At 41.0% G+C, this 15,571-nt stretch overlaps 1 protein-coding gene across 4 annotated transcripts in view; it reads right to left on the bottom strand.

Moving 5' to 3' along the window:
* Positions 1-12,148, bottom strand: part of LOC134646273 (SH3 and cysteine-rich domain-containing protein-like) — a 50,759-nt gene extending 38,611 nt beyond the window's left edge. For 3 of the 4 annotated variants that reach the window (XM_065469437.1, XM_063500119.1, XM_063500120.1), the window contains exons 1-2: positions 12,015-12,148; positions 4,070-4,405 (exon numbers count right to left, since the gene is read on the bottom strand). In XM_065469437.1, the coding sequence (XP_065325509.1) occupies positions 4,070-4,405; positions 12,015-12,137 (459 nt within the window). In that variant the 5' untranslated portion in view covers positions 12,138-12,148. The remainder of the gene's footprint in view (positions 1-4,069; positions 4,406-12,014) is intronic. The other variant, XM_063500121.1, reaches the window with a different exon arrangement.
* Positions 12,149-15,571: the final 3,423 nt, after the last annotated feature.

Raw genomic sequence — 15,571 nt, forward strand, 5'->3', positions numbered from 1 at the left:
CTAAAAGAAAAACAGCACATCCTTGCTATATTTTTGCATTTTGAGTGTATGTGATATTTTTTATAACAGCTTATTCATTTATTTTGTTAGAAAGTCAAATATCTGCTTGCAACACTATTTGTGTACCTTTAGAGGTGCAAGACAGGATATCAGTGCATAAAAATGTGAACTTTACTTGAAAAATGTTATAAAAACTTGTTGCATGATTATCTAACGCCATAAACCTGGAGACATTCATCGTGGGTGGCCATTAGGATTTAATAATCACTGTAAGCTTGTCCAATCAGTTTGAGTCCACCCTTCTCCTCCTCTAGTATCTCTCCTTCTGTCTCCTGTGTGCTGCTCTTTGACTCTGGGACGTTAAGTCAGAATTTGATAACACCATCGCATATCATTACACACAAACACAGAGACAGACACAGGGAGGGAGAGACAGAGACCGATAGTGTTCTCATTAAGGTGGGACAACTGAAGACGAGGGCAGCATCTTTTTTTCATGTGCGGACCAGAGGGCAGCGCTGCTATCACAGGCCAGCTCAGCAGCACATCCTCATCACCAACAGACCAGCTGAGTCTCATTCAAAGCCACTGGATGCGCCTCACTGACCACGCCAGATAGAACAGACCAGCGTATGTTACAATGTACATAAATGTGTAGCAGTATGTGTGCTGAAGCTGCGAAAAGTATTTTTTCTGTGGCTTCGCATTAGAAAACGTTTCACTCTTGTTCGGATTCTATCCTTGGGTGATGATAAATTCTGTGTTATTCCAAGAAAAGCCTCTAAATTTCCTTTTAATGGGAGCGAAAATCGGGTTAAAATCATAAAATTAATCTGTAGAACTCAACTCTACTTTCCAATATAAATTCATTTAACTGTGGTAAGAACTTCATAAAACTCATTATCAAGTACTGACTTTAACTTTATTGCAAAATAACACCAAAGTGGATATCCTCCCTGGACTTTCTAGCAAGAGGCTGCCCGTTTACAAGGTATTCATTTTATAAATCAGCCACACCACAACATCTTATCCCAACCACAGTAAAAGCAGTACGCTTACACTGTTCAGCCAAACAGATAATTGTTATGCACTGTGACAGTCCAGAAGCCTTCATCCAAAACTTGTGAGACAAGGATATAATTTACCTGAAGACATTTATAAATGGCATAAATGTGTTTTGTTATATTTAAAAACCTGGGTGTCTGGGAATAATTGTTAAGGTTGGCTGTGTGGCAGGCAGGCAATCAGGAGTGGTGGACCCAAAATGCAGGACTCAGACTCGAGGGATGAACTCAAAATACTCAGCTTTATTTGCTGGCACGGGAAAACGAGCATACAAAGTAAACTAAACTGGGAAACAACATAAACTCACAGGAAATACAGGGAGATCCACACAGCATGAGGGACGACGCGACACTGACTCAAAGAAACACAGGGTTTAAGTACACTGGGAAGTAACGAGGGGAATGAGACACAGAAGGAGGGCACAGCTGGAAGAAATCAGAACTAACGAGACAAGGAAGCAAAGAAGGACACATTCACATAAGACCCGGACCTTCAAAGTAAAACAGGAAATAAGACAGACTGAACTTACAGACACAGACTCACAGGCAAGCACTACAGAGGGAACAGAGAGGTGAGAACAGGGCAGACACAGACACTGACTGGACACGGGGATATAGCAGACAGCAACTAAGGATTACACAGAGACATAAACCATAAGACAGAACTCCAACTGAGAAACCAAAGACTAGAAATGATAAATAACATAATAAACTCAAAACCCTGGGTCAACGACCTAGGCATCCTAACAATAATAGTCTGTGCATATGGAGTGACGGTTGTGTACCTGATCTGATCACAACTATTTTATAACCAATCAAAGACGTGCACATGTTTCTTTTTCACTGCAGTGATATGATAAATATCGCCTGGTTTGTAAGAAAACCCTGAATGGACCACTGTTTGACACAGAAGCAGTGTCACCATTTATCCACCTGCCTCATAACCATGAAGTACTTTTTGCGCTTGAACTGCAACTTCTAATTGCGCAAATAGAAGCAGAAACTCTTGCAAGATATTAAACTGATGGTATAACTACAATTATAAACGTAGGTGCTCGTTTACATGTCTACCTTCCCAGTACGAAGTCTGATCTCTCTTATCTGCTACCAAATGTGATGCCAGGGGCTAGTTGAGCAGATTGTAATTATCAAACTGCAGACTCCCTGAGATGCAGAGCCTTAGCAGTGATGGTTAAGCCAATCGAACCAGAACATCTGGCAAGGGGAAAACAGGTAGCTGTGCTGGCACAGACGTTGCTGGCTATCTGACACCCCAGCAGACAGATGGAGGGACTGGGCTCAGTGTGTGAATCAGAAGGATGGAGATACTCTGGTCACGTGTCAACAGATTAAGTCAGATGCTCAGTGTCAGGTGTGCAATTGTCTTTTTTTTTTTGTTTAGATACTCATGGTGTGTGTTTTAGAGCTTTGCCAACTATTCATACTGGATAATGGAGCATAAATCCACATGTCACGTTGAGTTCAACTCTTTGCACACTTTAACCTCTTAAGCCCCAAGGGGGTTTCTGAGCTTCCTGCTCGAAAATGCAATGCCTAAATTAAATTGATTATTTCTCTGCAATTACAAACTCTGTCCTTACAATCTTGGTATCAAAATGAAGCTAACACTTGGGACATTTAATCAGAGGTGTAAATATTAAAGCAGATATTACTCTGTCAAAGTTACTGAGACTGGAACACAGAAAAAGTAAGTAGATTTTATTCTCGCCTAATTTTTTTTTGTAATTTTTAGCATATAACCCTTTTAAAAATATGCCTCAGATCATATATTTGGTTCCAGAAATCCAGTAACCAACATATAAGCATAATCTGTGCAAAGATTTGTGTTTCTAAAGTAAAACAGTGAAAAACTACAGCCCTGTCAATACATGAATATCCAGACGTTGTACAAAAATGTCCAATTTTGGCACACAATTGGACACCATGCCAGTTTATTTTTTTAGGTATTAAAGAGCAGAAATTAATAAATTTTATTAACAGGCCTAAAAATGCTTTTTTTAAAAATATATTTTTGAAGAATTAACCACACATTTACATGGTAATGGCCCTTTTCTGCCGTGCGCATAGAGCGCTTCATTGGCCTCTGGCCCTTTAAACTCTGAGGGGCTGTAACTTTGGTTTCTTTTGGTCAATTTGCATGATTGACACCTCTTTTTAATCGTTTTAGCCAATAGATTCAAAGTAACGATGCCACGTTCACGTCACTTCAACCAATCAGACGTTGTAATGCCAAAACCCACGTGTGTCCAAATTTACTGCATGTGACGTCTGTCCAGTCACGTGTCTGTAGGTGGGTCTAAAATGGAGGTTGTTGACGGAAGATGGCTCTGATGCACCTAGGTAGGCATGGTAAATAACAGCAATCACGTGGTTACCGGCTACCGGCGAAAATAATGGAGGAAATCGGGACGGTAAGCCAATTTCTGTGTTAGCGCATTTGCGCCGCTGTGTGTTTTTGTGGTCTTCTTTTGCGACTAATTCAGTGAATTCTGGTCTGATCGTGGTGAAACTTGGTGTGTGGAGTCAGTGATAGCTCTGGGAGCTAACCAGCCTATTTTTAACCGCTTACATGAAGTCTGAAGAATTTCTGGTTCGGTTTTGTGTGTTTAGCGGACTTCTGCGCATTTACGTAACTGCTCGTTTAATCGCGGCTTGTTTTCGGTGTGTTTGGTGGTTGCAGAAATGGTTTATATGACATTTTAGCTGAGATTCTGGGGTTTCTGTGGATACCACACATGTCTGGATTTATATTTCTCAACCGGCGTTATAACCGATTAAACGTGATCTCCTCCTTTTTGCCCCCAATGCCGGGGGCGTGGGGCTTAAGAGGTTAATGCATGTTTCTCTGGTGGAAGAACACCTGGTGGAGAGCTCATTATTAAAAGGTTTATCCTCACGAAATGATTACAGGGCTCATTGAATGATCAGGCATTTGCCTTCTCAGCTGTGTTTGATGTTATGATGAAGGAGAGCAGTGCTTTTACCCCTACAATCATGTGGTTGCAGACGTCGCAGAACGTGGGCTTCTTAAAGATGTGCTCCATGAAGCAGTGTCCTGCCGAGTCTAACTGCATCGGGTTGCGTGGTTCTGAGTGCGACGTGGGAGGAGGAGCGCAGGAAATAGCCGGAGGAACTGGAGGAATGGGGAGGTTGGTGCTGTGCGGCGGGGCCATCCCAATGTTGCAAAGATGGCCCGTGCTGCTGCTCACGTCTGAGAGGAGCTCTGTCTTGTTTTCGCTGCTGTTCCGGAAGAAGTTGTCGGTGCTCTTGCTGCGGATGCCCTTGGTCTTGAAGGACAGGGAGCGTTTGAGTCTTTGCAGCTGAAACAGGAGAGGATGAGTTCAAGAAAAGTGGAGCAAAGAAGAGAAAAAGACAGACTGCTTGAGAGAAAATGAGGAGACAGAAAAATTTTGAGTGACCAAGTCCATTTGTGCAGTAACCTTCAGGCAAATCTCATTCACTGATGCCCGATAACATGACTATTACCGTGGTCTCAACTTATCACCTTTCAGTAGAAAACTTTCCAGGTTCCCTACCTGGGAGGGTAATGTGATTTTCTGGTTAGGCCAGTGTATCACATTAACACCATTCCTCACACACTGTGCTGTCATTTCTGGCAGCAGCCCCTATCAGTCTCATTATGCTTCTCCTTTACAGTAACGCTATTCATAATGCTCCACGCTGACAAATCATTTAATTTAACCAGTGTGTGTACCCCTGAAACCCACTCAAATCTGGGCTCAGACACATAATAAAGAATTGCTAAGCCACTCTAATGTGATTTTATGGTTCAGCTTCCAGGCTGGTGTGTGGCTATAAATCCCCGATTGAAAAAATAGATTATGTTTTCTGATAGGTCGGGAAAGACTCCTAATGATTCTCTCACACAGCACCGACTTGTCTTTACATCCGCCTTTTGTGAACACCTCTGAGGATTTATTCGTCCTCTTCGGTGTTTGTTGCAAAGCACGCAGACGCAGTCATACGTGGTGCATTGTTTCTGCGCTTGTCATTTTTGTGAACATGCCTGCACAAATTGCTTAGAGTGCTTATCATTGCGGCTTTGTTATGGTGAAGATCAATCAGTCCTGCAAGTCAATCTGGAAACAATCAATTTTAGACCCTTTCTCTGTCATCATCACCCACGCATGAACGCATACACACAGAAGCATGAACCTACAGAACAAATACATCCTCCTGCAACCTGTTACAGCGGTTTTCCTGCTGATCCATGAAAAGAAAAACTGTAGTAAAAGTAGCTGGAAAACCTATTTCTACCGGTAAATGTGTGATGATGTGTGATGATAAAGGGCACTGCCCTCTTTTTCGCTCTACTGTGGCTTTAATGTATATAAAATAAAGCACAGTGAAGGCATGTGTGCATGCATCGAGGAGCTCATGCTGTATTTCGATGGCGCCAAATCTCTAAGAGTTCTGCTCTGTTAGCAGGGAGGGTTAATGGGGGCTGGGTGGAGCACTGCAACACAATCCGCCAAAGGCATTTATCACATGGGATTATAACTCAAATGACTTCAAATACGATGCAGCTTAAACAAAGAGTGCCCTCTAAAAATATGGGTGAAGATGGACTTAACCTGATTTGGCACTGACTTCGTTAAGTGGAGTAAAAGTTGTGGAGTGAACAACTTTTATTCACACGCAATCATGACTCTTCTGACGGACTGATATCAGCAGTATGCGCTACAGTTTGCACAAGAGTGGAGGCTCACCTTGCGCTTGTGATGTTCAGGTGGGAAATAAGGAGGGATAAAAACACAAACACAACTAGGGCTGCACGATTTTGCATAAAATGAGAATCACGATTTTTTTGCTTAGAATTGAGATCACGATTCTCTCACGATTTTCTTTTCCAATATAAATATTTATTGCACTTATTAACTGCACATCAACTTCGTAACAGTTGAAACTGAACATAAAAACAATAAATAAACATAAAAACAATAAATGCCTCACATTTTGTTGTTGCCGCAAAATGTTGTACTGCTTGAAATTCCGTCTCCACCGTTGCTCGACAGTGCGTGCATAGAGCAGGTAGTGCAACAATAGAAAAATAGTTGCGGGAGGGCACTGTGTAGCGTTTGTCTAGGGCAGGGGTCAGCAACCTTTAACACCCAAAGAGCCATTTGGACGCGATTTCCACGCAAAAGAAAACTCCGGGAGCCGCAAATACTTTTTGACATCTAAAATGAACATAACACTGTATATATTGGTTTTTTTTTACCTTTATGCTTTGTGTGAACAACTAAGGTGTGTTGCCTAAATGCATGAAGTGCTACAGAGAAAATTACATTTTATTTATGTAATTAACACATTTTGAACTTTGCAAAATTCCGCCTAAGTATGTATTTTACCTGGTTAATGTGTGTGGCGGGGCGTGGACTGCAGCGCCGCTGCAGGGGAGGCGGACGCACCTTAGCGGTACCCGCAATCACGCCTCGCCGCCTTAACATCTGTGCCACCTATGCTGTTGTGTTGGTGTGTGTCGGGCTGCGAGCTTTAACACCGGCTGTATGCGTAAAGCAACCGTGTGTGAAAAGTGGTCAATAAAAAGATGCTGAAAAGCGTGTTCATGGAAACATAGTCGGGTCTCCCGTGATATGTTTACAATGGGACTTCCGCTCCTGAACCTCTGCGCACAGCGTCTGCTGTACGATCGGGGTCACTTTCATCTTTACGCACGACTGTAAGCTGTCGTCTGTGAGGCGTGAACGTGTTTGTTTTTGGAGAACAGCTGCTGACATAATGTGGATCCGAAGATCCATAATTGGCCTTCCTGGGGTTGAAAGTCTTGCGCGGCGTTTCGGCGGGTATATCGGCTTCCGCAAGTGTGACGCTTATTTTGATCGATCAAAAACTAATACAATATAATTTTATATTTATATTTCAATATCACAATAATCTTCCAATTTAGAACTACGAGTTAAAAAAGAACTAACATAAATAAAGTAGACTTTAGCTAATTACTTACAAAAAATTATTTATTTCCCCAAACCATGCGGAGCCGTAGAAGGACTAAAGATCCGCATGCGGCTCCGGAGCCGCAGGTTGCCGACCCCTGGTCTAGGGTGTTGATCATTTTCCTAAATCCCTCGTTTTGCACAGTGTTGATGGGAGCCATATCTTTGGTCAGGTGATAAGTAAGTAATTTCTTTGTGCCTGCGGGAGTTCGACGTGTATAGGGAAGCGCTGTATAAGGTTCCCGATATTGATGTTTGGGTGGTTGACCGGGACAAATTTTCTCCTGTCACTTTCTCGTCACCCCTGACGTGTTCTCCGTTGTTTTTTTCCTGCCAATTTGAGCATCACGGCACAGCTTCTGTATCACGTGGTATAAGGCTCCGCCCTTGTCATTTGTTGAGCAGGAAGAGTGAGCGCTTGTTTTCATGCAGATTATGTCCCGGATCAAAATGCGGTACAATCGTCGTCTTTCTTTCTTTCTTTTTTTTTTTAGATCGTTGTCATTTGGAAATGAGATCGCACATAAGTATGAATCGAGATCGCGATTTTCTAACGATTAATCGTGCAGCCCTAAACACAACTTTACTTAATGGTTGTAAACTTGTTCAGCCTTCTGAGGAACTTATTCTACTTATCATGACTGTAAGATACGGTGGCCCCTAGAGACAAAGCACGTACAAACTCCAAAACACTTGCAAACTCCAAAACACTTGCAAACTCCAAAACACTTGCAAACTTCAAAACACTTGCAAACTCCAAAACACTTGCAAACTCCAAAGCACTTGCAAACTCCAAAACACTTGCAAACTCCAAAGCACTTGCAAACTTCAAAACACTTGCAAACTCCAAAGCACTTGCAAACTCCAAAGCACTTGCAAACTCCAAAGCACTTGCAAACTCCAAAGCACTTGCAAACTTCAAAACACTTGCAAACTCCAAAACACTTGCAAACCCCAAAACACAACGGAAGTGCTCCAGGACGCTAGGGGCAGTGTTGAGCTTTTGTTACATAGTAACTACACAAGCCATGAAGTACCAATGACCGGATTTGGGCTGTAGGCCGCATTTTAAGGCCGATTACGTCACAGCGACACGACGAAGGCTGTCCCAATTCAAAGGCTGCTCCAAATGCGGCCCTCAAATGCGTCCTTAATTTCCCTGAATTTAAAGGATGGGTCGGTGTAGCCTTCATGGCCCAACATACCCCAGATTTCATAGCGCGGCGGTGGTGTGGATAATTTTGCCGAAAAAACGGCGGAAGCGGAGCGGCCGAAGAGTAAACTTTCAGAAGTAAGTACTGAATATTATGTCACTTATTTATGCGCAAATGTTTTTATAATGAAGAACATTAAAACATTACTGTTGGACACATGTCGGGAAAGTTATATGACATTAGCTTGGTTTTAAAGCCTTTACTTAAAAATATTCGCCGTTCAATGGTCGACCTTAGTCTTACAGAGATGTGATGATTTCATGGATAATTAAAGTCAGTCATATATCCACAAACACAACAAGCTGAAAGTCAGTGATGCTGCTCGGTTTGCAGTCCTGAATATGACGGCACAAGCAGGATTCACTGCACTGTTAATGTTAGCTATGTTATATTGCTGCCTCTGTTTGGTGGTGTCGAGCCAAATGGACTTTAACGTGTCTTTGAACGAGCTAACGAGTGAACGTTAAGCTGAAAGAAAGATGCTTTAATCACAGGAGTCACACATGTGTCCACTGGACCATCTGGGAACTCCTCTTGTTTAGCACTCGTAATAACACAAACGCTAAATCTTCCTTCTCTGTGTTGTTTTGTAGCAGTGTATACACCTGAGACTGTCACCTGTCTGTCTGTCCTGCACTCTCTCTCTGTTTCTTTCTCTCTGATTGTAGAATAAAAGTATGAACATTCATTTATAAGTTACACTTGTGTTTGAATCCTGCAGCTTATCACACATTTGATTTCCTTGTGTGACAACTGCAAGTGTCCAGAGTGAGGACAGACTGAGGGACCCACTGCTGCACATCATCTGTGAGGCTTTGCACCCCTGATGATCCACCAGGACAAACTCAGCCGTGTGTGAGGAAGAGGAGGAGGAAGAGCCAGCAGCAGCTGACAGATGGAGAGAATAGACAGACTGTTCCCTGTTTGTGAAGGACTGGTAGAAAAGTTTAACATAACTAATGTCTGTCCTGAATCAATCTTATTAGGTAACCTTCAAATAATGTTATCATTCCAGTGTTTTCAGTGTGGGAGAAAGTACTCAGAGCCTTCAAGTTACACACTATGAAAGGCAGCAACAAGTTTAATGTTCAGAAACCTAAAGTATGTATCAGCAGCAGAATGGAGCTAAAAATAAATGTTTGTTTCAGTTCTATGAAGCTTTGAGTATTTTGGATTAGTAGCACTGCTGTGTTTGTTGCATCATATTGCTGTAATTGTTTATATGCTTTATATATTCTGAGGTAAGTTGATCTATAGTGTTACATCATATTCTATAAGGATGTTATGTGTTTGTAGACTTTCTGCCCAGTTTGACCCATTTAGCAGAAGTCAGCCTGTTTAAGGCTCTGATATCTATTCTGTATGACTTAAAGCAGTTATGACATGGTCTGATTTTCTCACCCAATAAAGGAATATTTCATATATCAGTCTACTCTTCATTTTATCAGAAACAGTTATCACAGCTCGTACATTTTATTTTTATAAATATATGTAAGCAATGAGCCAAATTTAGTAATGCCAACATACTGAAGGAACAACATTTGTCTCTTATATATGATACACCTATCTATCTATCTATCTATCTATCTATCTATCTATCTATCTATCTATCTATCTATCTATATATATATATGCACTGTCAAAGATACTTGTCTTTGAGTGAAGATTTAAGGTGATAAGACATATAAATAACTGCAACTTGAATCTGTAAGCTCAGTATTTAACACAGAGTTCATGTTAACTGCCGTAATAACTAATAATGATTAATATAATAACTATAATATTGGCCATATAATATTTACATTACCAAAGTGATATGACTTTAGTCTCATGAACAACATTAGCAAATTGTTATTTACTAACTAATCTTAAATGACTGTTCAGTACAGAAATGAAGCCCAAAAATCATGTTTTACTGTCCTGTGGTCTCAGCCTCAGATACTTATCAAATCACACAAAGCTCTTGTAGAAACAAACAAACAAATGAACAAAATATATTCTCTTTCATTTCTGTCAAACAAAGTTGTATGACATGTTTCCAGCGGTTAGTATCATGGTTGCTAGGCAACCTGGGAAGCGCGTCGGTCATTGGTACTTCATGGCTTGTGTAGTTACTAGGTAATAAAAGCTCAACACTGCCCCTAGCGTCCTGGAGCACTTCCGTTGTGTTTTGGGGTTTGCAAGTGTTTTGGAGTTTTCAAGTGCTTTGGAGTTTGCAAGTGTTTTGGATTTTGCAAGTGCTTTGGAGTTTGCAAGTGTTTTGGAGTTTGCAAGTGCTTTGGAGTTTGCAAGTGCTTTGGAGTTTGCAAGTGTTTTGGAGTTTGCAAGTGCTTTGGAGTTTGCAAGTGTTTTGGAGTTTGCAAGTGCTTTGGAGTTTGCAAGTGTTTTGGAGTTTGCAAGTGTTTTGAAGTTTGCAAGTGCTTTGGAGTTTGCAAGTGCTTTGGAGTTTGCAAGTGTTTTGGATTTTGCAAGTGCTTTGGAGTTTGCAAGTGTTTTGGAGTTTGCAAGTGCTTTGGAGTTTGCAAGTGTTTTGGAGTTTGCAAGTGTTTTGAAGTTTGCAAGTGCTTTGGAGTTTGCAAGTGCTTTGGAGTTTGCAAGTGCTTTGGAGTTTGCAAGTGTTTTGGAGTTTGCAAGTGCTTTGGATTTTGCAAGTGCTTTGGAGTTTGCAAGTGTTTTGGAGTTTGTGCGTGCTTTGTCTCTAGGGGCCACCGTAGTAAGAAAATTAAAACACTTTCTTTAAATGCCTTTTTTGCTCTATGAAAAATCACCTATGATGCTGGAAGTGAGTCTAGTTGTTTGGCAGAAGCTTGGAACTTGCATAAAGTCAGCCAGGAGTCTGCTGAAATATCCAGTGAAACGTGCCAAAGTACAAGTTCCCATGCTGAAATGTTTCAGCTGAAACTAAGAAAACTGAACAACAACTTGATCATACAAAAACCACAACCTCGCTGTCAGGAGGAGACAGAGCATGAGATTCATCTGCCCAGCAAGGGAGTTGTGGTGGGAAGAGCTGTCACAGCTATCCACTGCCATGATCAGTAGTCCAATATTGTACTGCTGAATGTAGTAGTCTGGGGGTCAACATGTGACCCACATAGATGATAAAACGCCAGAGGCAGCTGCAAGCTCTATCGCACAGCCTCATTTCCAAGTAGAAAGTCCAAGCCATGTGCCTTTAATTATTTATGAAAATGCACATATTTTTAAAACCATATTGTTTCCCGTGTTTAATTCAGTTTTCATTTAAATAACCTTTCCATGCTTGATGTATATTTAAAAACCAGTACCCACAAGAGCTGGACTAAGCAGGTTATTCTCTATTATCTCCTCTAAAGAAAAACACCACAGTATACTTCTCATATAAAACCACAGAGAGCATGTGAGCTGCTGTGCTGTGAGTTTAAACTGATCGCAGCGTTATCTTCTGTTTAACCTCGTTATCTTCGTGGTTTGTCTCCCAGTTGTAAGCTACAGCTCGTATTATTTGTTATGGCTTCCTTAAATCTAATCAGATCAGGTTGTTTTAGGATGTTTTATCAGTGTGTTATCAGTCATTTAAAGGAGGAGGAAATGTGCGGTCTTCTTTCTGGGAGCTCGTCCCGATTGAGCCCATTTAAATCTCGTATTAAAATAAGTTTTTTTTAGCCTGCTTAATTTCTTATTCAGAGTTGTACTGGCGTGCAGTGAAAAACATTTTCGTGGTAAAGAAGAAAACAACAACAACAGGATAGTCCTACCTTGCTTTCTTGTTGGCTGGCGTTCGCTGTCGGGGATTTGGGTGTCTCATTCTGGTCCCGTTCGTCCTCTTTGCCCCCACTTTCGTCCTGAATTGTGCTGGCCGGCGGAATCATCCTCTCCATAGCTGGACTGGCCATCGGGCATACCGGGCATTTGCCCGGTGGGCCGCTGGCGATTTTTTGTTTTTATGGGCCGATGGATTTTTTTTTTTTTTTTAAGGAAGGGTATATATAACTAGAAAGCGAAAATTTCAGAAGAAATTTTAAGTGTGCCTATGCCGCTGCTAATCAGTGTAGTTTGCCATTCATACGGCTACAGAGAGCAAAACTCAGAAGAGCAGCCATTCTCCACCATGAACTATGGTAAAAACAAACACCGCTCATGCTTCACAGATGACAGCTTACAGTTTTGGGTAAAGATGAAGTGACTTTGTACAGCCCCGATTTGCAGACGCTGTGCACACAGGTTCATGCGCAGAAGTCCCATTGTACCACGGCAGACCCGACAATGTTTGCATGAACACGCTTTGAAGCATTACGTTATGGACCACTTTTCACACATGGTTGGTGTACCCACACAGCCGGCTGTAGCTTTTCAACTCACAGCCCGACACACACCCAAAAAACAGCCGAGAGAGCACAGACTACGCCCGAGAGGCGTGATTGCAGATGCCGCTCAGGTGGGTCCACCTCCCCTGCAGCGGCACTGCAGACCACGCCCCGCCACACACATCAATCACGTAAAATAAATATTTATGCACTTTTGCATTCACTTTTTGTTTTCTGTTATTTTTACAGTGTTCTGAATGATTAACAATGGTCTACAGCCAATCTTGTGTATTATTATACAAACTTTGGTTGTAAGATGCAGATAACTATTTAATAAAAAGCTAAATATCTTATATGAGAGTAAGAAAGAAAAGTATATCTTTGTATCCCCCTTTCCCTGTTAATGCCCTACCTGGCCCCCTGGCAAAAGCTCTGCTAGATCTGCCCCTGCACAGTTACCAGCTGTCAGCTACACAAAAACAGGAGCTTGGTGTTTATTTGTCTCTCAGAAACAGTTCATAACTTCCCTTCAACTCATTCATGTCACCTAAAGGGTAAACCTGTTTGTCCATCACCAGTTCAGCTCTGATGATTCAGTAAGGACATCCCCTGGTTTCATCTTCATGCTCCAGCAAACATCAGCTGATACTAGAAATTAAAATCAAATGAATTCTAACAACAGCTGATCAAGCTTAAACGTGCTGCTATTGTTTAGCGCGATAAAGAAGAGCAAACAGCCAATCATTGATCAGTTTCATGATTGACGTTTCAACAGGCGAGAGAATGACAGGGGAGGCTTTATAACGACAGAATAAATCGTAATATTTTCTCTGAATGTGGGACGATTCCGTTTGTACGGCAACTCTATGAACTAACCCTTCTGAATAAAATAAAGTTCAACGTCAGTAACTTAGAGTGCACACAGCTGTATAGAAACTCCCGTGGCAGTACGATTATAAAAGGGTTTAAATCTGGGACTCTCGGCCATTTGACCTTAGAACTGAAGAAGCTTCTCGGATGAGAGGTGAAACGTCTTCAAGCAACTTTAAGAAGTCCAGACGCTTTTCTTTCCAAGCTCCTTAGACTACGATTATAAAAGGTCAACGAAAATAAATTACACCTAAACTCGGTTTATATCTGACCCAAATAGAGTGCAGTTCAATTCAATTCAATTCAATCTTTATTGGCAGACTTCATGTCCATAAAAACAAGACAGAAACACACACACACAACACCCCCCCCCAACACAGGGTATAAACCATTAAAAAAAAAAAAAAAAAAAAATATATATATATATATATATATATATATATATATATATATAAAACATTTGTAAAAATATAAAACCATAATATACATAAAACCCAATTACTTAAAATAAATCAATAAATACACAAACACTTTAACCAGTGCTTTCTCAGACTGGATGAGTAACGGGAACCACTCACTGTCGGATCTGTAAGTGCTAAAATTATACTGTTATTCGAACCATCCAGTCTTTCTCTAAAATTGTACATTAACTTTCTTAAAAGTGCTTTAAAAGTCCAAACACCCACAGCTACAAACATCTGACTGGCACTACCACTTCTAGGTATCCTGCAAAGGATTCTCATCGCATCATTATATGCAACATGCAGCTTCTGCATGCTACAGTGTTTGTAGGATGACCACAAGGGGGCAGTATATAGCGGTGTGCAATATGCTTTAAACAAAGCCACTTTAACTGGAAGTGAACAAAAGCTGAATTTGCGTGCAATAGTATTTGCCTGCACATAGAGCTTACATCGTTGTCTGTATATGTCATCATCATCATTCATTTGCTCAGTAATAAAGTGACCGAGGTATTTCACCTTTTTATGAACTTCAAGAGTTTTTTGGGCCAGTTTAAACAAAGGGAAATTTAGCTGTTTATCCTGCTTGGTTCTACATATCAAAACAGCACTTTTAGCAGCATTGTACTCTATGTCATATTGCACACCATATTCAGTACAGACATTAAGAAGATCCTGTAACCCAGCACTGCTTGGACTAAAAACAACCAGGTCATCTGCATACATAAGATGATTTATCAATGTTTCACCTAATATACACCCAGTGTTACAGGGTCTCAGCTGTATGGACAAATCATCAACATATAGATTAAATAAAATTGGAGACAAAATCCCACCCTTTCTAACACCATTGCTGACACCAAAGGGGGCAGAAATACTACTTCCCCATTTAACCTGCATGCTCTGATGAGCGTACCAGTAAGAGAGAATCCTCACGATTTATTGAGGAACTCCCCGTCTCTTCAATTTATCAAAAAGTTTTCTGTGGTTCACTCGATCAAAAGCCTTAGAGGCATCAATGAAACACATGAGGACAGATGAATTTTTAGCCTTATACAAACTGACTATTTCCTTGAGTGCATATATGCACATGTCAGTGCTGTGCTTTGGTTTGAAGCCAAACTGATTATCCAGAGAAGAGATGAACACACTAACTCTGTCAAACAAGGTTCTTTCTAACACCTTAGATAAAATACTGGCTAGTGCAATCGGCCTGTAATTATCCAAACAGCTCACTTTTGCAGCTTTGTCCTTTATAACTGGTACCAATAAAATACACAGCATTGAGTCTGGTAATATGCCATGAATCATAAACCCAGTGAAACAGAGTGCTAGAAGAGGAGCTAGCCTTAAACTAGCATGTTTTAAATGTTCTGCAGTGATGTGATCCAAACCAGAGGATTTATTATCAGACAACCTATGAATGGCTTCATATACTTCATGTGTCCTTACACTTATTGTGTCATTACTCATGTCAAAATTGTCCTCATATGGATCACTTTTTATACAGTTAAACAACGCACTGTAATGCTGTCTCCATAATGCAGCAATGTTATCTGCCCCAGAAACACCACCAGTTCATAACTTCTTACCTGAAATTCAGTTCACCTCACGCTCCTGCCTTCGGTTTCCAGCATCATCGGCCCATATAACCGAAAAATAAGTCCAGCTAAAACA

Source organism: Pelmatolapia mariae, linkage group LG16_19 (assembly GCF_036321145.2).
Source record: "Pelmatolapia mariae isolate MD_Pm_ZW linkage group LG16_19, Pm_UMD_F_2, whole genome shotgun sequence".
NCBI classification, from domain to species: domain Eukaryota; kingdom Metazoa; phylum Chordata; class Actinopteri; order Cichliformes; family Cichlidae; genus Pelmatolapia; species Pelmatolapia mariae.